Here is a 25,124-nt window from a genome sequence, read left to right as displayed (position 1 = left end):
TCCCACCCATGCAAAGGGAACACGCGCCAGCTTGCTGAGGCGCACTGAGCTGTCATCTGCCACTACAGGGCAGAGTACACCAGGGATGATTTGCTCTTCAGACACCCACTGACACCTCACGGATGTCACGCTGGCTCCTGTGTCTCTCAGAGCCTCAATCTCCCTCCCATTGATGGTCACCTTCTGCCCATATTTCTTAGTGTTAGAGGGCAGTAAGGTTTCCTGGACCATCTCTTGGTCTCCTAGAGAGACAAGGGTCATAACTGCTATCTCCCCCCAGTCACTAGAAACCAAATCCCCTCCCAAAGCTACACTAGCTAACACTGGGGCGGGAGCACCAGTGGGTGCTGGCTTCTTCTTGGGACATTTTGGAGCAATGTGGCCCACCTCATTGCAGTGATAGCAGGTAGGGGGGCATTGGTTATCCTTTCTATCTCTATTGTCCCGCCTGCCCTTAGAGGGCCATGGCTCTTTAGGTGTGGAGGGTTGGGATTCCTTTCCCTGGGAACTATTTTGGGGCCCTTGTGAGAACTCCTTTTGGTTACCCTTGTCCCCCCACTCTTCTGCTGGGGACCCTGCCCACCTTTGGCTGTGGCACCCACAATTCCTCTGTGGACCCTGGTACTGGTCCAGCAGTCCGCCTCCTTAGCAAGCTCAATGGGGTCTGTCAGCTTGCTGTCTAAAAGATGCTGGCGCAGCTCTGGAACACAAAGACTACTCAAGTGCTCCCAACTGATTAAATGCAACAACCCCTTAAAGTCAGTTACTTTACTGCCCTTCATCCAACCTTCTAGTGCACGCGAGTACGAATTCACACACTCCATCCAAGTCTCAGACTCTCTCTTCTTGGAGTTCCTAAACTGCAGTCTGTACTGCTCTGGAGTAAGGCCATACCTGAGACATAAGGCCTCCTTCATATTGGGGTAGGTCATGGCACCTGCTAATTTCTAAGGGCTCTAGAGCACTCCTCCCAGAAGCCTCCAAATGTTTCCACAGGCCCGCCCCCCAATGCTGATCAGGCACACCATTCATCTTCAATGCAATTTCATACGAAGTGAACCAGGCATAAATATCATCACTCCTATGGTAATTCTGTACCAGGTCTTTGGGAATATATACTTTACCCCCATGCACTGGCTGCGCGCTGCCACCATTAGAACTGGCATCCACCTCCTTGGCTTTAAGATCCAGATCTCAACTCATGAGCCAAAAGCAATTTCTTCTCCTCTAAGGCACGGGCGTTTTTGGTCTCCTCCGCCGCCTTTTCTACTTCCAATTGCTTCATTTTCATTTTCATGACTTCCAACTCATACTCTCTTACTCTCTGATTTTCTTGTAACACTTCTGGGGAGAGGCCCCTGCTGGAATGGTTGCTGCCAGCTCCTGCACCTACTTTGCCCACTGGCAAATCTGTGACTTGAAAGTTGTTTTCTACATCCACATCATCATTTCCCTCTCGTGCCTCCCAATGGGCCTTCAAGATTCTTTGCAGCTCCTCCTTTCTGTAGGCGCTCTTTATGGGGCACTCAAACTCAATGCAGAATTTCCTCAGTTGCTCAACTTTGTATGAATACAAATCTCCAATGCAAAATTCTAATTCTGCTTCTGCCTCCTTACTGGGTGCCTTACCATGCAAAGACATGATGTATTAGAAGAGTTACTCAAAAATAGAAAAATCAAAACCAAAAACCAGTAGTATGTGGTGGCATAGTGGTCTGCATTCACTAGTGATGTACACCAATTACTGTGGGTCAAGTACAAATACAAGTTCAAATCCCACCGCCTGACCACCAATGTTAGAACTGGGGGTCTCTAGTTGGCAGAGGTAGGTACCACTGTCCAAATAGGGACCCTTGCTTCTAGTCAGGGAAAGGAGATAACCCTCTGAGATAACCCCTGCTCACCCTCTAGGTAGCTTGGCACGAGCAGTCTAGGCTAACCAGAGACAATGCGTAAAGTATTTGTACCAACACTCACAGTAACACAGTGAAAACACCCCAAACTGACTCCACAACAGTTTAGAAAAATAAAGGTATTTTAATCTAAACTACACAAGATCAAAACGACAAAAATCCAACATACACAGTTCAAGAATATGGTTTCAGAAGAGTTCTTAAGGTTGCATTAGAATTCTCTACGTTGCGATATAATTCTCTACTGATGCGTGAAAAGTTCACATTTGCGTCACGTTTACTCACAGTACCTTTTAGTTGCAACAAAGTTCCAAAAAGCAGAAGCTGGTGCTGTGGAAAACAAGCGATGCGTTGCTCCTGAGACCCTGGGGAGGCGATGCGACAGCCCCGCTGCAGCAGCGGGCGTGTTGCGGCGAATCCGGTCTGTATGGGGAGGAAGGCCACTTGTATGGATTCCGGTGCGTAGGTTCCGTAGGAAGTTTGCTCTCGCAAAGGCACGATGCAACAATCTCGAAGGGGGCTGCGACGATCTCCGGGGCGACGATGCGCGGTCCAGCGGTGATCCTCTCTCTTGCAGCTCTTCGATGCGATGGTTCTGCGACGATGCTCGCAGCGACGTGATACGGTCCGCAAGCAAGCGGTGCGGCGATCTCACCCAGCCACGACAGGCTCTGCGACGACACTCGCAGCGATGTTCGATTCTCCCGCACCGGTCTGGTGCGTCCCGCAAACGAAGGATGCGACGTCTCTGGCAGCGGCGTCAGGCGCTGCGACGATCTCGACCTCCGTAGCGGCGGGAAACTTCTCGCACTGTCAGGGATGCGCTCCGCAAGCGAGCGATGCAACACTTTTCAGTTTCAAAAGTCTCTCAAGCTTAGTTTCAAGCTTCCCAGCACAGGTACAACTTCTAGAGGCCCCACAACTGGATCAAGCACTCTAGGAAGGACAGAACTCTCTCAGCAGAGTTCAGGGAAGCTGGGGGTGAAGTCCTTTTGTTCCTGGGACTTCAAAACAGGGAGCCAGCTCTACTCAGGCCCTTGGAGATTCCTTCAAGACAGGGGACACAGCTCAGCAGCAAAGTCCTTCCCCTCTCCTTGGCAGCAAAGCAACAGGTCAGTCCAGCAGAGCAACAGCAGGACAGTCTTCTTTCTTCAGTTCAGCTTTCTCCTTGGCAGAGGTTCCTTCTTGATTCCAGGATGATCTAATTTTCTGGTGTCAGGGGTCCTGTACTTATACCCCTAAAGTCTTTGTTCTCTTGGTGCATGTGGGCCCTGAGCCCGGTCTGAACCAGTTCTGGGTGGTTCCTGAGTACTTTGTTTTGCTGGCTGCATCTTTCCTTTCAGAGTGAGGGGCAGGGTCCTCAGCCGCCCAGCAGGAGGTGGAGCCAGCATTGTGGAAGGCAGGCACAGCCCTATTCAGGCCCAGGTGCTAACTCCTCCCACCACTCCAGTTGCAATTGCAGTCATTCAGCCTAGTGCTGACTCATCCAGCCTCCTGGGGAATCCCCCAGCCCCCCGTCACTCTCAAACCAGACAGTCAATACACAAACAGGCCCAGGCACACAGAAGGGTCAGACAAGAGAACAGCAACTTTCTAAAAGTGCTGTTCTCAAACACAGGATTTAAAAACAACCTTTCCTAAAAGATGTGCTATTAAATTCTGAGTTCAGGGATACTAGATACTTATGTCCTATCTTGTTCCTATGGGAAGAAATGCTGTTAACCACTGTAGCCAGCATCCCCCATGTTAACCTATGGAGCAAGATAGCCTTACAGTAGTGAAAAACGAACATGGCTGCCATTCACTACCAGAGCATGTCACCTGCACTAGTACATGCTCTACCTTTTACATACACTGCACCCTGCCCAGGGGGGTACCTTGGGCCTTCCATAGGGGTGACTGATGTGCACAAAAAGGGAAGGGTTAGGCCTGGTCAGTGGGGACACTGACCAGGAGGACATGGCAGTTCTAAACTGCACCCAGGCACTGCAGTGTCAGGCCTGAGACATCATTTTAGGGCTACTCCTGTGGGTGGCACAATCAGTGCTGCAGGCCCACTAGTAGCATTTGTCATCACCAGCCCTGGCACACCCAGTGCACTTTACTAGGGACTTCATGGTGATACAAATATGCCAAACATGTATATTCAATCAGAATAACAATTTACACAGGGAGCACTTACACTCTGGCACTGATCAGCAGTGGCAGAGTGTCCAAAGCATCTAAACCAGCAAAAACGAAATCCAGCACAGCATCAAAAATACAGGAGGTAGAGGCAAAAAAATAGGGGAAACCACGCCAAAGATGCCAGGTCTAACAAGTCTAAAAAAAGACCCTGGCCATGATGGGCTAACAATATCCTTCTACTGACATTTTGTAAACTTACGAACCCTCTTTACTTTGTCGAAGAAGATTTAGGCATTACTCCATCAATGAGAAAAGCTGAGGTGGTGGTGATCCCCAACCTAGAGCAGCCAAAAGAGGAATCATAATTATACAGGCCCATAGCCCCACGTACTGTTAACATCAAAATTTTACTAAAATTCTTTTGAGTAGCTTAGACAAAGTTATCAGCATTATTGGAACAGGGCCAATTGAGCTTCATGAGGGAGAGACAGAGCTCTGATAATATCAGAAAGGGAGCCCACTTGATAGAAAAAATAAAAGGAAAGGGAAGGGATTAAGGATTTGAAAGAGTGGGCTGGGACGACATTGTCACGTAGAAGGGTGTAATGGAGAGGGCCGGAGGGTGGAAGAACGTACACCACAGGAAGCATGGTGGGTCACTGATCCTCCCTCCCCTCCTTCCCTTCAGGGCGACTGGTCATCTTGGCCTCTCCTAGACAATACGGAGGAGAAAGAGCAAGGCGCCTTTAACTGGGCATATGTAGAGAACGAGGACACGCCCACCCGTGACGTCGGAGTCTCCAGAGTGGAGAAAACCCCAGAAGAGACAGAAGCGGCGTGTGACGACACCCAGGAGAGAGAAGACGAAGTGTGGTGGAAAAGAGAGAGTTACGAGATCGGAGTGCGGAGTCCAGAAGGGGAGAAGGAAGGCAAGCCAGGAGGCCAACGGTCCGGTGACACGCCCTGCCACACTCCCGAGGGAGGAGTGTGGCTGCGACAGGTACGTCAGCGTCTGGCAGGCTGGGTTGGGAGGCGGGGAGACCCTCCTCAATAGTGCTGCCGGCGGCTCCTGTCGTATTTGTAAATAGACTGTATATACTCCTGTAAAGCTGCCCTTCATCCTCTTTCCTCGTCCTTACCCCCCCTTGCACCTTCTCCTCACCACGAAACCCTGAATGAATGAATGAAATAAAACTTATAAACGCGCAACTTTGCCCGGAGGCGTCAAGGCGCCTACAAAAAAATGAAAAACGAAGAGGCAGAACCAAAGAGCTAGGGGTAAGCTTTGACAAAGAGCCATGTCTTCAGGGCCTTTCTGAAAGATTGTATTGAGGGTAGCATCCTAATTTTTAAGGGGACAGTGTTCCACCATCTTGGAGCCAGATTAGAAAAGGCTCTGCCTCCCCACTTAGCTCTTCGCACTCGGGGAGCTGTGGGGAGGACCTTCAAAGAGGAGCGAAGGTTCCTGGCGGGAACATAGGGAATCAGGAGGTCTTTTACCCCTCCAGTCTCTTTTCTGTTGAGGGCTCCGAACACCAAACAAAGCACTTTAAATGAAATCCTGGCATCAATTGGGAGCCAGTGTAAGGATTTCCTGGCGACAGTAGCTGACGACCTTCTAGGCAGGTCCAGTACAAACTTCGCCGCTGCATTTTGCACCGATTGAAGTCTTTGCAACAGGCCTTTATTAGCTCCCGCGTATAGGGCATTACAATAATCAAGCCGAGATGTTATCAATGCTACCACAGTTTGTTTCCGGGCTTGCACGGACAGATAGTGCCTAATTTTCCGCAGGATTCCAATGATGCCCCAACAAGTGGAGATGGTCCGCTTTACTTGGAGGCCCATATCGAGGGCCGGGTCAATCATAACCCCTAGATTTCGTGCTGCGAGGGTTGGAGCCGAACAAGTCCCCAGGGATATAGGCCACCATTCAGCCGACCAGATGTCTTCCTTCTCGCCAAACACAAGGATCTCCGTCTTTTCGCCGTTTAGCCGCAATGAATTGTCAATCATCCAATGGGCGACTGCCTCCATACAGAGTCTAAACTTGGAGGCAGAAGAACTGACAGGCTGAGCGAGAGACAGCAAGATCTGAGTGTCATCGGCGTAGGACACTACCTCCATCCCAAAAGATCTAATAAGCCTGGCCAGGGGGGTCACGTAGATGTTGAACAGGGTCTGACTTAACGCCGACCCCTGTGGGACCCCCCACTTCATCGGCAGGGATGGAGATAGGAACTCACCCAGCTTCACTCTCTGTTCCCTCTAGTCCAAGAAGGAGGCCAACAAGCTGAGAGCGGGCCCCTCCACCCCTATCTCCCTCAGACGAGATGTTAAGACGAGGGGAGACAAGGTGTCAAACGCAGCTGTGAGATCCAAAAGGATCAGCAACGTACTCCCACCCTTATCGACTGTGGTGCGGATGTTGTCAAGCACCACAGTCAGGGCGGATTCCGTGCTGTGACCCTTTCAAAATCCATGCTGCGAATGATCCAAAAGACCAGAGGTTTCCAGAAAGGATGAAAGATGCTGGTGAAGATGGATTTCCAGCATCTTTGCTGGGGCTGGGAGCAATGAAATGGGGCGGAAATTTTTAAGCACCTCCGGGTCCAGCGACGGCTCGGCACGACCCTGATTGTATATAGCACACATACCTCAGCGGTGTCCTTACACGTTCCGGGTTCGCCCGGGGCCTCGAGAGAGATCGTGAGTCCTGACAGCCTTTTCTTTTGTTTTATTGTGTTCCTGGAAGAGCCACCCGCTGGAAGCCAACGTGCAGGGTCCACGGAGCGGATCTAAAAAGATGTTGGATGTTCCCTTCAAGGTGGCGGAAAAGACCTGTTCCACAACGGACCCGGCTGAGTTTGCACGTGAAAGACTGACTTCCCGCACTCGAAAGACGTCAACAAAAATAAGGCCTTACTTAACCCGCAAAAATTTCCAGTTCGTTACTGAACCCACGTCACAAAGGGTAAATACAGCTCCTGCTTAGCATGAACAATATTGTGAAAATTATTGAGCTATCAAGTTTACTTTGTCTTTCTCAAGCTCTACTGACATAGATCACACCCACAGAATAAGAGGGACTATAACAACAGGTGATTAAATGTGTGCTTGGCCAGTCCAAACACTCACCACTACTACTAAACTACACAATTCAGAATAACAGTGGAATGCACTTCAAGGGAGTCAGAAAAAGATCACTCTTTACTGAGATGGCTCTTGAAGGGTGGTCACTAAAAGATTTACATGCTGGGAAAAAGGTGAGACAAGCTACTTATACATTTCAGAAATCCAAAAATCAGTCTTCTGGTTTGGGACAAGCGGGTGATCACAAGAGGTTTATCTATCCAGTTGTCTCCATATAGCCATGTCCCCTCCAAAATGCATTCCACCAGGCGATGGATAGTACAAGGTTCATAAACTGCCGAAAGGGGCAGGTGAAATCCTTTCTAGGATAGGCGGCCAATAGACTTTTAACACAGTTTGAGAAATGTTGTGCATCATATTTCACAATAGTGCCTGATTTTGAAGTTATTTAACTCGCTAAATGACAGCACAAAACCGAAAAGATGGGCCTACCAGAAACAACAATATATCACAATATAGATAAATGCTTCAAACACATCCAACACCGAGAAGCTTAGTAACAGCTACTACTGGGATGGGACCTAACACAGTGCAGATTAAAACACATACTCCACAATATCAATTATCAGAGATGTGGGAAAGAAAGAGGCACACTGATCCACATTTGGTGAATTTGTGAAAAAATTCAAACATTCTTATTGGGCCTGACATCCTTGGTGTAGTTTCCCCCAACTTTTTTGTCTTCAATCCTCTTTTTTTTGCTGACTTCTTGTTTGCTGGTCTTAGGACTCTGCAGACTTTACCACTGCTAAACAGTGGTAAAGTGCTTATACTCTCTCCCCAAAACATGATAACACTGGCTTCCACCCACATGGCACATTTAATTTACTTGTAAGCCTCTATTAAAATGGTACTACGTGAACCCAGGGACTGTAAATTAAATGTTACTAGTGGGCCAGCAGCACTCATTGTGCCACCCACTTAAGTAGCCATTTAAACATATGTCAGGCCTACCATTGCTGCATGCGTGTGCAGTTTTAAACTGCCATTTCAGCGAGTCTAAATAAACCTTTTGCCAGGCCTGAAGCTTCCTTTTAATACACATAAATCACCCCTAGGGTAGGCTCTAAACAGCCCATATGGCATGGTGCAGTGTGTTTAAAATAGTTGGACATGATCTTTTAACTTGTACATGTCCTGAGTGTGAAACACTCTTAAATTTGGTTTTCACTACAGCAAGGCCTACCTCTCACATAGGATAACACTTGGATAACTTATTACATGTAATAAGTGATAACTTTTAATTGGGAGCAGGTGGGAAAGTCGAGATTGGTCTCTAAAGAATTGTAATATAAAACTCTTTAACATCAAAGTTGAATTTTATGTCACAATTCTGAAAATGCCACTTTTAGAAGATTGGGATTTTCTCTTCCTAACCATTTGGTGCCTGCAGCATGTATGCTGGGTCACATGACTAGGTGTAGCTGGCAGTTCACCTTTGTGTATTACTCCCAGAAAGTTAGACAAAGGGCGAATAGGTGTTGTCAGGCTGGGCCATCTCTGTCAGGATGTAGGGGAGGAGCTGTCCTCTACAACACTTGCACATCGCAAAGACTCTGTCTTATCCCCCACACAAAGGGTTTCACACTAGTATTTTGTGCCCCAGACAAGCTGGTGCCAGGGCAGGGGTCCAGGACATTCTAGACATCTTTGTAGGGGGGAGGACTCTAGAAGTCTCTCCCACTTCAAAGAGGGAACCTGGTAAAAATATTGGACCCCCAGACCCAACTCTTCGGATCTCTTCAGGACCTTTGGACACTGCCAGGAAGGACTGCCCAGCTGTGACTACTGCCCTGCTTACCTGCTTGCTGACCAAGTACTGCTTTCTGCCCAAGGCCTGCTAGTGCTGCACTAGGACTCTTCTGCTGCTGTGAGCTGCCCCAGAACTCCAGGAACGTTCTGGGGCAGCTCACAGCTGCCCCAGAACTTTCCTGGATTTCTTGGGGCAGAACTTGCTGTGTGGACCCGGAACTCCAGGAAATTTTCAAGGTTCAGTTGGCTGACCCCTGCTCAAGCCACAGGGGCATATAGCCGTCTTCTACACTGACATCTCCACGCAGCCCGCCATCTACTGCGGCCCAGCGTGGCACAGCTTGTCCTCTACGCATTTCATTACAAGTCCTCGCAAGCTCTGGCAGATGCCTTGATGCCGGCCTGAGCAACTCGACGCCAGGACTTTGTATCTCAACACCCATACCATAAGGTATTTCTCAGCAGACCTAACTCAGTCCAGTATCTGGCCAGCGCTCCATCACGGTCAGCCTGAACTTGTGAATTAGACCAAGTCAACCATGACCAGATAATCGCAGTAGGCGCATTTTGCTTCTTAGCAATTGATTTTCACAACGCCTTTCAAATTGCATATCTCTGGTTTTACTAATTGCATTTTTGTCCTTTGGGGTCAATTTGTTAAATTTGATTCTATTGTTTTAAATTTGTGTGGGTTTTTCCTTGAATTGTGTTATCACTTTATTACTGTTTGTGTGCTGTATAAATACTTTACATATTGCTTCAGAGTTAAGCCTGACAGCTTTTGTGCCAGGCTACCAGATGGCTGAGCACAGGTAAATCTGGGGTTTGCTTGTGTTTCACCCTAAGAATTGTGGTTGCTGCTTGAGTAGGGGTTCACCCTTCTTAACCAGTAACTCAATTTCCTACAATTGAGAAAACAACGTCTTAGCCACAGCCAAGAAATTAGGCATCATTTTACTAGGGGCTGCCAAGCACTTTATCACTTTATACAGGAACTGAAAAGATGCCTCAAGAGAGGTGCTTTGGATGAATACAGTGTGCACTGCTTGGCAGTAGAGAAAATAACTCGGACTATCCCCAAGGACAGATGCCAAATCTGAAAAGATTTAGTTACCATTTGCAAAATCAATCATTCATGCCCGTGGCAGGCACATGCCAACTAGGGCCTAAATATGAGTCTGGCCGCCCGAGGACCGTCAGAAACTTGGTGGCGTAGCGGTGTCAGTCTAGCCACCGCTGCACCGGCGGTCCGACCACCCTATTACGAGTTGGGCGCTCGGACCTTAATTGGAACACCGGTTCCCTGGCAATAGCACAGCGGTCAGGGGCTATGTAGCATGCAGGTGGTGCAGCTGCGGCACCGCCATGCATATTACAAATTTCAGGACCGCCAGCGGTTTCATGGAGGTCTTTCTTCCATGAAAAGGCTGGCGGTGCTGAAAGGAGGGGGGCCCTACAGGGTCCCCTCAGCCTGGGGATGCATGTACTGGGACTGCTGAGTCCATGCCATGCAGGAACACTGTGTGGCATTCCCATTGCACTGCCTCTTTCAAAGGCACTGCCGGCTGCCCGCCAGACCACAAAATTGGTCTTAATCTGGCAGGTGGAAGCGACCTTCGGCAGAGCGGTGGCGCAGCAGTTTGCACAGCCATGCCACCACTCCGCCAAACGTCGTAATTAGGCCCTTAGTCTATGTGCTCTATAGGTGTTCAATACTACCATGGAGAAGAATATAGAAAGACCCTTGCAATTTGATTGGAAGGGAGACTGGGTATCCTTAAGACCCTATTGGAGGTGCAGGCACTGGACGGAAAAGTAAGATGGCGGTTAGGGGTTCAGGTGAAGGCACTGAGAGTTGTGGGAACTTTTATTTGTGTTTTACTCTTCTTACATTTTTCTTAATGATTCTTTTTTGCTTGCATAATAAATGTAACTTAATCAAGTCAAAAGGCGACCTCTGCAACAAAAAAGAAGAAACTTTACCAGGCATAGCGTACAGATACCTGGAGTTATATGTATAACAATCAATCTCTAGAGGAAACTGCTTGTAGTAAAGTACAATTTGGTGTAAAGAACATCATCATTTTTTTACAAAATTGTGTAAACCCTGTGATGGAAAATTAACAACATATACTAAAAAATGCTGATAGAAATATTGAGAAACATTACCACTAAAGGTAACATGACTACATTATCATGATTACATTTTGTTAATTAAAAGGCTCACCTCTGTCCACATTAGGGATTCCCAAGTCAATAGTCGGAACCAAACTATCAGCATGATCACTGTAGTATTCAAAAACTGAGGCTTCCCTCTCCCAAGTTTTCTTTACAACAGGAACTGAAAAAGTATTGAAACCAGAGATATATTTATTTTTTTGAAATTTGCAATTAATGCTATAGATCCATTCCAATATAGAATGACAGATGCCAATATGGATTGCGATTAAGGGCCCAATGCACCTTTTCTAATAGACTAACAAATACAAGCGCTAAGACATTTTGAAAGATAACATATCCAGGCAATCAGAGTTTTCTGAAGATAAGGCAGTAAAATGTTTACCAAACAGTTTTTACCTCATACACTGAAAACCTTTAATGCTATTTATTGATTTTGCTGTGATAAATTAAAATTGAACTAAACATACACTTCAGTATTTGAAAAATCAATACAAATCATACAAAGCAAAACCCTACCAACAATTATGTCTGCTCGGGATGTTACCAGGAATTAGGAACAATGGGCCAGATGTAGTTAATCCCCAAACACTCCTTAATAGCGATTTTCCCCGAATCGCTATTAAGGACTCGGTATTTCCGATGTAGGTAAAAAAATCGGTAAAAAATACTGATTCGGTAATATTCGCTAAAAATTTGCGATTTCCTAGAAATCAGTAAAAAAAATTACTGAATCCCCATTACCGAATCGGTATTACAGAATCTGTAATACCGATTCGGTAATTAGCGATTGGGTAATTCAAAAATTCTGTAATTGTCGAATCAGCCAATCCTGTGCATCCACATTACCTCCCAACCAGGAAGTGGCCACACCCATGCAGGTGCACTGAATCTGTAGCTGTTGGAGAGACAGGGAGCAGCAGAAAGAGCAGAGGAGCTGCACAGCCAACACCCAGCTAAAACAGAGAAACTGACCATGGCCACACAGGAGAAGGGGAAGGATGCTGCCAGAAGGAAAAGGAAGCACATGTTCAGTGAGAGGGAGTTGGAGGTCCTCATAGAGGAAGTTGTCAAAGACCATGACCAGCTCTTTGGCAAGAGATCACTGAACGTCCCTGAGTCCCAGAAAAGGAGCATTTGGCTGGCAATTCAGCAGAAGATCAACGCGATTGGAGTCACACATCGCACAACTGAAGACTTAACGATGGTATGACCTGAGGGCAAGTGCGAAGGAGAGGATGGCTGACTGGCAGAAACAAGCGGGGAAGACAGGCGGTGGAAGCTCCACAGCGCCTGTTATGTTATGGTATCCGGGGTTTTATAAAGCGCACAGCTACTCTACTGAGTGTCCCGGCGCTGGGCGAGTATGACTGAACTAGACAGAAGGATCCAAGTGTACAAAGGGCAAAGTATTACATTATTGTTGGAACAGCCATGTTTTTAGGGCTTTTCTGAAAGGAAGCAGATCATGGAGGAGTCTCACAGCAAGTGGCAGATCATTCCATAGCTTTGCCGCTTTCAGCCGGAAAGAGCGGCCTCCAATTCGCGAGTATTTCACCACCGAAGTGCAGGCTAGGGCCAATGCGGCAGAGCGAAGAGAGCGCTGAGGATGATAAAATTGCACTCTCTTCCTCAGGTAGGGGGCACCGTACCCATGTAAAGCCTTAAAAGCCTGCTCCTACTGCCCTAGACCAACTGGTAGAGTCCACCCTCCAGCCAGAGACGTCAGTGGCAACAGGGACGTGGATAGCTCAGCAACAGCATCCAAGAGACAAGGTAAGATGCATGCACAACATGCTGTCTCCCCTCCCTAACCCCAATCCCCCTGCAATAATTCTACTCCAGATCATGTTTTATGTAAGTTCAGTAATGCATCATGGGAAATGTAGTCCCTATCAACTTGTAGCAAATCAGCCAGTCCCCAATAAGCATAGGCATGTCACACACATCAATAGATGAGATAGCGGAGGACAGACAGCTAGATTGTCAGTTGTGAAATGTATTTGCAGACAGATGCTGGCAGAAAAGTGAGTAATAGTACATTCTGTATGCACAGGCGGAACAGCGCCCCAGGCAGCAAAAGGGGAGACTGGCGATGCCTCGAGGGAGGAAAACAGAATTGAGGAGGAAGTCATGTCACCTGCAGACACTACACCAACAACCCCACCACCACCACCACCACGGTCAAAGAGGTACACAGTGGCTACACTCCAGGAGATAGATGCCACAGAGGAGGACAAGCAGGAAGCCCAACAGACCACACTGGGCGAAGAGACACAGGCATCTGGGGCACAGTCCCTCGTGGAGGAAACCACCACAGGTGCCCGTAGACGGTGACAGAGGTCACAGAGTCCTGACGCTGAAGGATCCAGTGTCTTCTCTGGACTGGAGGGGCAGATGCTCAAAGTGCAGCGCCTGCAGGGGAAGACAATGAGGGCCATTCAAAGACAGATGGTGGCTAACAACAGGAAGGTTGACGACATGAAGGAGGCCATCTACTGCCTCACCAATACTGTGGCAGAGGGAATGAAGGAGGTATCGGAGGCAGTGAGGCAGTTATGTGGCAGTATGGATGGTGAGCGCGCTGCAAAGCGGAGAGACAGGCAGTTACTTGCAGGCTTCACCAAGTCTGTGAACAGGCTGTGCAATGCAACCCATTAGCTGAGTCGTAGATCTGTGGCCATGCAACTTGAAATGGCAAAGTGCAGCCGTGAGGTTACTCAGGGCCTGGTCACAGTCACCAGTGCCGTAGAGGTGATGCAGACTAACCAGATTGCTGCCACTGGTACAGGGGATGTGGACGAGAGTGAGGAGGCAAGCAGTCACAGCACTGAAACCCCCCTTGCCAGAGAGCAGGAGGTGCAGTGTTTTTGCATGGTACTGCTGCAGGACACAGCGCTGGTGAGTACAGTGTGCATGCTGAACGCAGCACTGGTGTGCAGGGGCGCAGGAGATAGGCGCGGCCCTCCGATCCCATTCAGTTGTGGGTGACGTAACCCATTGGACACATTGCTGGTGTTACGGTAAACTGGACAATTGCCTGTTGTAAGGTCTAATAAACACCCCGACACAAATGCATTACCTGGTTTTGTCTGATTACTTACTCAGAAATAATTTTGTGTGATCTCTGACCGTCTCTGTCTCCCATCTGCTGCAGCTGCGCCGCCTGCTGCGCTGTGCTGTGGCTGTGTACCTTGCTCGTCCTCATCCTCATCCTCCTCTTCAGAACCACACATTTCCACAGGTGTCCCCTCTTAGTGGCAAGGTTATGCAGCATGGCACATACAGCTGTGATTTTGCAGCACACCAGGGGCTGGTACTGCCGTGCACCTCCAATTTTGTGCAGGCAGCGGAACCAGCTTTTGAGGAGTCCAAATGTTCGCTCAACCACATTGCGTGTCGATCTATGAGCAACATTGTATCGCCTTTCACTTGGGGTGGATGGGTGCAGGTACGGATTCGGGATGAAAGAGCGCACCGCATAGGCACAGTCACCTGTGTGTGAGAAGTCAGTAAGTAATTCACAGTCTACAATCACAGCAACAGGTGTATACTTCAGGGGATGTCACATGTACTTACGTAACAGGTAGCCGTCTCCAAAAATACCTGCAAGGAAATGGGTATAGATCCCACTGTTCCTGAATATTTATGAATCATGGGTGCTCCCTGGAAATTTTGCAACTATGTCGGTGATGATGGAAGATGCATCACATATGACCTGGACATTGATCGAATGTGTGGACTTGCGATTGCGGTAGATGTACTCATTCGCAGCAGGGGGGCAAATTGGTATATGTGTCCCATCAATGCAGCCAATGACGTGTGGGAACTGGGCCTTCGGATAAAAGTCCAACTTGGTCTTCAGCAGTTCTGCCTGTGTGCTGGGGAATTTGATGTAGTGTGCCATCCTTTGCAACATGGCATCCAGGAATTTCAGCAAAAAACGCGACAGGCAACTCTGTGAGACTCCACCTGCCACAGCTATTACCCCTTGGTAACTGCCAGATGCCAGGAGGTGCAGGCAACAGAGTACCTGTACATGAGTGGGTATTGCGTGAGCCCTTGGTATCTGGTGCTCCAGGAGTGGGTGCAGGTCCCGTATCAGGTCCAGGATGGTGTTTGGGTGTAGCCTGTACCTCTCATGGATTGCAGCCTCAGTCAGTTGGAACAGTGTAACGCGCAGTCTGTACACACGCTCCTCCCGTCTCCAGACCCTCAGTCCTGCTGCTCGCAAACGTAGACGCCTTGCTATCACGTAGAGGGCAGGCATTGCGTTCACAGTGTTGCATTTTGGGGATGTTTATATGCAGTGCACCTCATTACCACCTGCTTTGAGTCAGTGCTAATTACCGATTCTTAAATACCTATTTTTAGCAAATTCGGTATTAGCGATTTTTGGTACATCGCATTTGCGATTTTTTACCAATTCCTAATTTACCGATTTGGTATTTTTGTCTGCCAATTGGTAAATAAGGTATCGGTAACTGGTTTCCCTTATTTTTACCGATTCCTTATTACCGATGCCATTCGGTAATACCTACATCGCACATGGCTAAATACCGGTCGGTAACGCTGAAATTTACCGAATTTCAGCGTTACCGACTGGTATTTAGCCACCTACCACTGGCCCAATCTACTGAAATGTACATCAGCAATTAAATTGGTGAAAAGCCACACAAAAGGCTACATACTGATGCCGTTATCGCAAATCCACTGTGCTGCACGTAAAGAAAAGTAAATCTAATACTACACAATTGCTCCCCCCAACCTTTAGACATGGCCTACAGGGTTTTGGGACTTATTTGACACCAAGTTGCTTAAACAACTGCTGAACTTGAGAACGTCTACTCCTCCATGCTTACCTCATTTGAAACCAATGAACTTACCATTTTCAGACGTATTTTTTTGGCATAAGGCCTGCGTAACTTTGTCTAATGGCATCCCAAAGGCCAGACTAAACACATTATTAATCTAATATGATCTGACAGATCAATCAAGTAATCCTACAGTGTTCAGAAGGCAGTTTAAGAACTCAATTGTAAGTCCTTCATTAAAAGGAACTTCATACAAGCGCTTTTGAGATTGGAGAAACTTAAGATTGGCTCAATAGTGGTAGATCTCTATGAATGCCCCACAATCTACAGACATCTCACAGCGGATCTTCATCCACATATTGTAAAGGCCTTCTTGGTACTAGATTTCAACAACTAGAGATCCTAGATATATGTTGCCATTGGCAGTACATCTCCTCAGTGAACATTAACTCTAGATTGAGTGGGTTGGATACTCAAAGTGTTGACTACCTACTAACTTTATGTCCAGGTTTGAAGCAACTTGGTACCTGTCACTATTCTGAAATCCTGTGCAGTATTAACTTGTAAAGAAGCGGCTCAGCTGTGCTGAAGTGGCCAGTTCAATGCGATTTGCAATGAGCTGCAGTTATGAGGAAGTCATTAAAGCTTTGAATGGGTGCCCAAAATGATTTATTGTAAAACTCTATTAGTGTATGAATTAATTTCATTTCATTTTCTGTCAGGGATTAACATTATTTTAGGTTCTGCTGAATTTCCCTCTGGATAATATGTTTTTTTAAATATTATTTATTGCAATGTGTAGGTTACATTACCTGAGTGTTGATGGTTTTTTTAAATATAGGCTGTATACATTTTAATGCTTATTTATGGGTTTCTGGCACAATCATATCTACACATTAAAGCGCTAATGCAGTTTATCACTTACTTTAAGAACTTTTTACTGTTGAACCTGCATATGCAGTACCCTTCGACAATGTCCTAGATGTGAGCCCACAAGCCTTTTATGTCAGTGCCATTGTCTATCATATGTTTGACTAATATAAGTAGGATAAAGAAAACGGATTGAGAGTTGTGACAAAAATAGAGGGGTGGTTTGGTTACAGTGAAAAAGTCGTACATGCTTGCAGGGCTACAGTAGGCAAATTCTCTTCACTCGTAACATGTGCATCTCTCTCACATTCCAAATGAGTGAGGACAGATGAGCACAAGAAGTCTTTGTCTCAGCACGTAAACACTTGGGAACTGGCACCCTGAGATTCTATCCTAAAGAATGTTAGTGGAGTTGCTTGCTCCAATACATATATCCTTGGCAGAGGAATATCTTTGGAAAGTCACAGATGAGTCCCTAATATTGGTTCAATGATTCAGATGTGGTGATTTGTTTAGCAGCATGTTTTATCAGTAAGAAGTGCCAGAGACACACCAATGGGGATGGAAGCTAAAAAGTCTTCTTATAGGAAATACTTTCAGTGCAGGCTAGATACAGGTTAGAGGTGGTCTCAACTGTCATGTCAAGGCAATGTAGAATTCTGCGCTCCTTTAACACTCAAAATACTGAGCAGTCTAGGGAATGAGACTGGAAGAATATTTTGGAAACTCTGAATTGGCCTCAGGAAGAAGGTCAATATGGTCAGGAGGATCACCTATCATCTGTGAAGGAGATATTTTAAACTTCGTGCTATCTCTGCCCAAAGGCGAGGAACCTTTTACCAGTTCCTGTTTGCAGGGTCGCATTGTTTTTTTCACTTCAATAAAAGAATAAGTAATGTAGGCTTCCAAGAAACCTTTATCATAATTGGCTTTCTGCATATACAGCCTGATTCATCAATCTCCCGTTTTGCGAGCCCCTAATAGCGATTCATAATGAATCGCTATTAAGGACTTGCAAAACGGGATTCATGTAGGAATTGCATAAAGAAATGCGATTCCTACACATTCCTTATTTGCGATTAGCTAATAGCAAATAGGGAATAACTCCCCATTCATTCCTATGGGCCAAAAGGCCCGTAGGAATGAATGGGGAGTATTCCTTATTTGCGATTAGCAATTAGCTACTCGCAAATAAGATAGCGATTTAAAGGGTGCCAGGGGTGTCCAAAGGACACCCTGTAGCACCCCTTAAATGCAAATTGAAACAGGTGTTGCGCACACACATGTCCAAAGGACATGTGTGTGTGCAACATGCAACTTAGAAAAATGCTTTTAAAAGTATTTTTTCAAGTTTTCGCTATTTACCACGAGGTTTGACCTCGCGGTAAATAGCGGGCCGAAATTGCGAATTCGCAATTTTTAAATGGATGATGAATTACATTTAAGGAATCTCAAATAGAGATTCCTTAAATGTAATTCCTCGCAAAATAGCGAAATCGCTATTACCGATTTTTGCATTTGGGATGATGAATCCCAAATGCATGAATAGGGCTCGCAAATGGCCAGATTCTCAGAATCTGGCCCTTTGCGAGCCGATTTCGGCTTGATGAATCAGGCTGTAAGTTCCTATTTTTTGACAGGACACGGACTGAGGAGAATTTTTGTTTTCTGTTTTGTATTGGTTATTTTGAAGTGTTCTGTGGAAATAACTTGATCAAAGTCACCAGAAGCTATCACTTCATCACATTTTGTGGGCAGTGCAATACAATACACCTGGAAGGGTACAACCCAGGTGTATTGGCAGTTTCTTTACTGAATGATATGTAGACTTTTAAGTTAAATTCAAAAAGCCACCAGAAATGTTGAAAGGGACTTGACCCGAGATACAGATCTCAAACAGAATTAACTGATGGTCTAACAAAAGAACAGGAATAGCTAGATGGCAAAGATGTTGTGATCCACTAGGCTAAACAACCTTGCCATATGTGTAGCAGTGCCAGTCATTAATTATTTAAAGTGAGGACCTATTGTTTGGTAAATACATTCCTAGAATCTGTGATATTTCTGGAGGTAGAGGGAAATAGCCTGGCTTCACCAACAAATGTTAATTTTTATGACTAAAAGATTTTAGGGATATCATCATCAAATACATAGGCCATCATGTCGGCATTTGGCAGTCGACACATGTATGAGGGGTTTAACAGACTGAGATGCTATTATGCACACACAAGTGGTTTACAAATTTTATTAGTTGCATGTTGGAATGGCACCCGTACATGTTACCATTATCTCCTTTCCAATTGGAACATTTTAATGTGAATTTAAAACCAGCTTGCACTAAACCACTGAAAACCAGGCACAATCATCTCGAAACCAGCTCTGCATGTGATGTTGGACAACTAACTTGAAATAAATGACAGTCATGGATTTCACATTTATGTTTGATCACGTTTTGAGGAGCACAGATTTAAGTACCTCTTTCATGTTTAGTAATGAAGCAAAATCTACAGCTGAATTGGAGCCTTATTATTAATGTGTGGGAGAAACAGGTACAGGGCACTAGGAAGTAATATCTTTATTATTCTATTCACATTTGCATGCCAAACATTGCTTGCATGAATGGAACCTGTTCATCAGATTCTTTGCTTGTTTAGTGGCAGTATTTATCATCTGGTTACCATATGATGGAGGTGAATACGTAAGGACTTTTCTTTGGTATACAAGTTGTGTGTCAATTGCACCTTGAGTGTACTTGTCCATTGTGAAGGTACATAGCAACTTGAGCTTCTACCATCTGAGCTAGACTCAGACGTTGCGCCTCCAAATCCATTTTCACTACTGGGGGTTCAAATCTCAAGGCCTTGTCTTGGGGTAATTTCTCTCACAATAGATCATTGAGGCTCACACTGTGCTGCCATCGCTTACTGCGTCCCATCCCTTCACAGAGTCCTATCCCTTCACAGATCATAGTGAGAATAGGGAATACTTTCTGGTATATGTTGCCTCAGTTTAGCTACGCTCAGCACTCTCTCAATCTATGATACTGTGGTTGGCCTATGACCACAGCTCTACAATCCATTCGTTAACATGCCAGTCCACTGTCATTGTATGTGGAGTCTGTCATATTCTACCATGTGTCTGCTGCACCTCTGTTTGGGGACAGTGCCATGCATACTCTTAGAAACGGCTATGTCCTACCTATCCTTAGTCCCTCTGGATTGTGTGCTGGAATAAAACGTAATCAACAGATTTGTTGAAAAAAAGGAATTAAAAGAAGGCATTTCACCTACTTTCTGTTAGCAGCCTGACTCTAAAAAGAGACTTTTGTGGTCCACAACCAATCCTTGAAGTCTGATGCTTCCACAGCTCCATTGATCATGCTACCAATTGGCTGCTAGTCCCATGTTACCTTTGCTATGATGCAGATTATATTTAACCAACATCTCCTACAAGCGTTTACTCAAGCATCCCTAGACAAGAGTAGACAACAGGGGTATGTTTTTTTTTGGCCTGTGCAGTAGTTGGACCAAATGCCAACCCATGCTCCAATACTGAGTGTTCAAGTAGCCACCATGAAATGAAATGAAATGAATTTGTACTTGTAAAGCGCACTTATACCCCAACCGGGTTTCCTGGCGCTGTACGCATACCGCTGTGGAACCCTTCCTGGCTTTTCCCTGTGAAATGTCCACTCCTGGGCACCCCCAAGGTGAAGCCAGGCATCCCAGCGCTGTTGGGGCCATTGTGGAGATTAAGCAAGCTATTGCCCAGAGTTGCAGAGTGGGAACCATGATTAGAATAGGCACCGAGGCGAGAATTATCATGTCCGAGGAAATTGAGCCCAAGACCCGCCGAGGCGGGAATTGAACCCAGGTCAGACCTCTGCATCAGGGTCTGCCGCTCTAACCATTGAGCCACACTTCTCCACCACCACCATGAGCCTCAGACCTGCTTCATTCAGCACCACTGTTTACAAAGAAATGCTTCAAAAATAAAAATAAATGTTTTCTAGTTCTGTTAGCACAGGACCCAGTATCTGTCACCGTCTCAATTTGTTGCTCTTTTTCCAGCATGGATACTTTACATTTGATTATTTAAGAGTAAGTGAATACAATATGCAAATTTAGGAGTTCTTATGAATTGATAAGTTCTGACTGCTACAGTGAGCAATATGACGCAAGGCTAGGTAATGATTTGTGTGTATATAACTGGTTGGTACATTGTGACCTGTGTGTCATGGTTTCTTAAGCTTTTTGACAAGATAGAGAGGAAGTGGGAAACTTAATATTTCATATGTCAAGGCTGGACTACTGCAACAGCCTATAACTGAACATCCACGAGCGTTTTCTCCATAAACTTCAACTTTTGCAGAACACGGCTGCTAGACTTGTGTCCAGGACATCTGAATTTGCCTCTGTCTCCAATGAAATACGAAAACTTCACTGGTTACCTGTGAAGAAACGAGTGCTGGTTAAATCACTCTGTTTCGTATATAAGGCGCTACAAGGCTTAGGACCCGACCATTAGTAGCGTCAATTTCAGTGGTATGTGCCCAAAAGACCACTCCGCTCTTGTAGTAAATGAGGAGGAGATATAGGCGTCGTATAAAAGATCCTTTATTCTGGATAGGCAGTAAAGTAAGAGCAGACCTTCAAGTGCGGTAGCAACAGTCAACTGCCACACTGAAGAATCCACAAGCAAAGAATACAGAACTCAGAACACTATCATTGAATATTCTACAGAAAGCTAGAAAGATAACTTACTTCTATGTACTACATATCTTCCCCCTTTCTTTTTTTTTACAAAAATTTAACAATCAGCACACAAAGTCCTGCAAATAGGTCGGGGGTTTCCTAGACCTAAGTGGACGTGTATGAACAGCACCCTCTTGAACAGGAGCAAAGGTCTGCAAACAATAAGGAGCATCACCCCCCCAGACACCCCTGCTCCAATCTGAATAGTTGAATCAGTATCATTAGCCAACACATAACCACTATTAGCAGTGTGAGTATCAGAGATGCAAGGAGAAGAAGTATTATCAACTTGAGAAGTGTTTACTTTCTCTCTCTTATAGAGAGCAACCCTCCTAAAGTTCCAGCACTCCCCATTGTTAAGTATAACACAATGGTTGAGAACCTTCTTTACCTTAAACGGCCCCTTGAACTTGGATAAACCCCTCTGCATCCTACCCAACTTGATTTTGACTAAATCCCCTACAGAGAAAAGAGGACTTTTGACACAATCCTGTGGAATGATTTCTTGAGTTTCGTCTTGTAAAGTAACAACTTGCTTCATCCAAGAGGGAAACAATTTGACTCCAGGGTCACGTCCCCTCATTAATTGAAATGGAGACAAGTCACCAACAGCTAAGGGAGTGGTACGATATGCCCATAGCATTTCATTTACCATTTTTCTGATTATGTGTCCACCACTGAACGCCATCTGAATTATACCCTTTACAACTTTATTCGCCCTCTCACAGACAGCATTGCCTTGAGGGTTATACAAAGACGTGCGGTTATGGGAAATTCCACATTCTTTTAAGAAGTTTTGCATGTCTCTGGACGTGAGCTGTGGACCATTATCAGTGATTATTACAGAGGGTAAACCTTCTTCCTTGAACAAATTCCCCAAAAATCTAATGGTGTTTGAAGTAGTGATGTCATTTGTAAAATGCACCACCAACCATCTAGTGAAAATATCCACAACAACAATGGCGAATCTGTCACTCTCATTTAATTCACCCATGGGGCCTATAAAATCAAGGCTGATTGTGTGCCAGGGTAAACTGGGACTTGTAATATGTACATCAGGAACAACTTTAGGACCAGTCTTCAAACGTTTTTCACCTTCCATACATAGAGGACAATTCTCAATCCAATCAACCACCTGGGTATCCACACCGGGCCACCAAAAACGTTCTTTAAAACGTCTTTGAGTTAAAGTCTGGCCCATATGTCCCTCATGCGCTAATGTTAGCAGTTTATTTCTCAGACCAAATGGTGGAATTAATTTTTCCCCTTTGAAAAGAATACCTCCATCCACAGAAAGTTCATCCAAGACTTTGACATAGGGTCTGACAGAAACTGAAACAGAACTTTCACGTCTAGATCCCAACTTAACCATTTTCATAACCTCCTGAAGAGTGACGTCCAAGTTCATTTCCCTAAACCAATCACTAGAGGAAAAGGCACCTTCACCTACAAACACAGCATCTTCAACAGACGCCACAGCTACATCCTCTAATCCTCCAGTTTCCACCATACTTCCAGAAGAGTGCCAATCCAAAGACAATCTTGAGAGGCAGTCCGCCTGCACATTTCTCCAACCGGGGATGTATTCAATCGTATACTGAAACTCTTGCAACCTAGCTGCAAGCCTCATCAGGCGAGCAGAGCCTTTTCCTGCTCCACCGGGTGAAAGAACCTTGATGAGTGGCTTGTGATCTGATCTCAATATGAACTTCATGCCCCACAAATAGGTGCGAAAATATTCCACCGCCCAAGATGCCGCTAATGCTTCCCTTTCAATGACAGCATAATTTTTCTCCGTGTCAGTAAGTGTTCTGGAAGCAAAAGCTACTGTGACTTCTGATACCCCTTTCATCTGAGACAACATGGCACCCAAACCATGTGCACTGGCATCCACCGTGAGTATTGATTTGTTGTGTACGTCAAAGGGAGACAACATGGCAGCATCACATATTTCATTTTTTATGTTAACAAAACAATCCTGTTGTTCAGTTCCCCAGACGAAACTAACTCCACGTTTGAGCAATGACCTAATGCATGCAGTTTTGTCAGAGAAATTTTTTACAAATTTTGAATAGTATTCTACTAAACCCATAAATGAGCGTAACTGGTCCTTATCACAAGGGGCAGGTGCAGAGCGAATAGCTTCACATAAATCTTTTTTTGGTTTTATGCCAGCAGAAGTAATGGTGTATCCCAAATAATCCACTTCACTCACTCCAAACAAACACTTGTCTTTACGTAGAGTGAGACCAGCATTAGACAGTTTCTCCAAGACCACATTAAGAGTGAAATTATGCTGATCTTCAGTGAGTCCATAAATCAATATGTCGTCCTGAAAATATACGACCTTAGACACCCCTTCAAAAAGATTCGATACTAATCGTTGAAAAACACTGGCTGCTGACTTTAAACCAAACGGGAGTCTATTAAATTGATAAGTACACCAAGGAGTAATAAATGCTGTCAACTTCTTGGAGTCCTTATGTAGATCGATTTGGTGATAAGCACTTCTCAAGTCCAGCTTCGAGAAGTACTTGGCACCATCTAATGTGGTAACTAACTCAGCTATGTTTGGCAAGGGAAATGTGTCGGCTATGACACAATGATTAAGAGACCTTAGGCCCACACAGAACCGAAGCTTGCCGTCGGATTTCTTGGTGACGACAATAGGCGAAACCCATGGAGACGCCTCTACAGGCTCAATAACTCCAGATGCCAACATTTCATCCAGAAGAGACTTGACTTCGTCTCTAATGACAATGGGAATGCGTCGTACCTTGTGTTGGACAGGAATAGAATCAGGTTTAAGTATAATTTTATCAGGTTTATTAAACGAGGAAGAATACCTATATTTGAAAGTTTTTAGACCCACATATCCATGGCTATACACCTTACCCAAGATTCACAAGGAACTCCCATTTCCACCAGGGAGACCTATTGTTTCGGGCATAGGGGGCCCAACGGAAAGGATAGCAGAATACGTGGATCTGTATCTAGGTCCGCTAGTTAAAAACTTGCCGTCCTACATACAGGATTCAAAACACATCCTTAGTACACTAGCAGACATGGAATGGCAAGATGATTTTCTTTTAGTAACATTGGACGTGGTGTCACTTTACACCAGCATCAACACAGAACTGGGTATCGAGGCCATTAACAAAATCCTATATAACAGACCAGCTACACTCTGGAAACATACTGAGATGCTATCAAGAATGATAGAATTGGTCCTCAAAAATAACTATTTTATGTGTGACAAGAACTGGTACCGACAAAAACAAGGTGTAGCCATGGGCTCTAAGATATCACCCTCGTTTGCGAATCTATTCATGGGGGCACTGGAAGCAGATCTGATTTGGGGCACAAAGGGTGCTCAATATATCGACTCCATAATATTTTGGGGTCGATATATTGACGACTGCATCCTCATTTGGGCCGGTTCAGAGGAGCATTTACGTAATTTCTTCAAATACCTGAATGACAATACATGGAAGATCAACTTCACCATGAAGTGGAGCAAAACGAATATAGAATTCTTAGATATCGAGTTCTATATCTCTTCC

The 25,124-nt window shown here is 45.4% G+C and overlaps 1 protein-coding gene across 4 annotated transcripts in view; it reads right to left on the bottom strand.

Annotated features, from left to right (window-relative positions):
- Positions 1-25,124, bottom strand: part of B3GLCT (beta 3-glucosyltransferase) — a 1,060,368-nt gene that overhangs the window by 294,108 nt on the left and 741,136 nt on the right. For all 4 annotated transcript variants that reach the window (XM_078657144.1, XM_078657145.1, XM_078657146.1 and 1 more), the window contains exon 11: positions 11,173-11,286. In XM_078657144.1, the coding sequence (XP_078513270.1) occupies positions 11,173-11,286 (114 nt within the window). The remainder of the gene's footprint in view (positions 1-11,172; positions 11,287-25,124) is intronic.

This window comes from Lissotriton helveticus, chromosome 8 (assembly GCF_964261635.1).
Source record: "Lissotriton helveticus chromosome 8, aLisHel1.1, whole genome shotgun sequence".
NCBI classification, from domain to species: Eukaryota; Metazoa; Chordata; class Amphibia; order Caudata; family Salamandridae; genus Lissotriton; species Lissotriton helveticus.
The sequence above is the reverse complement of the archived record's forward strand: the minus strand, read 5'-3'. Positions and strand labels throughout refer to the sequence as shown.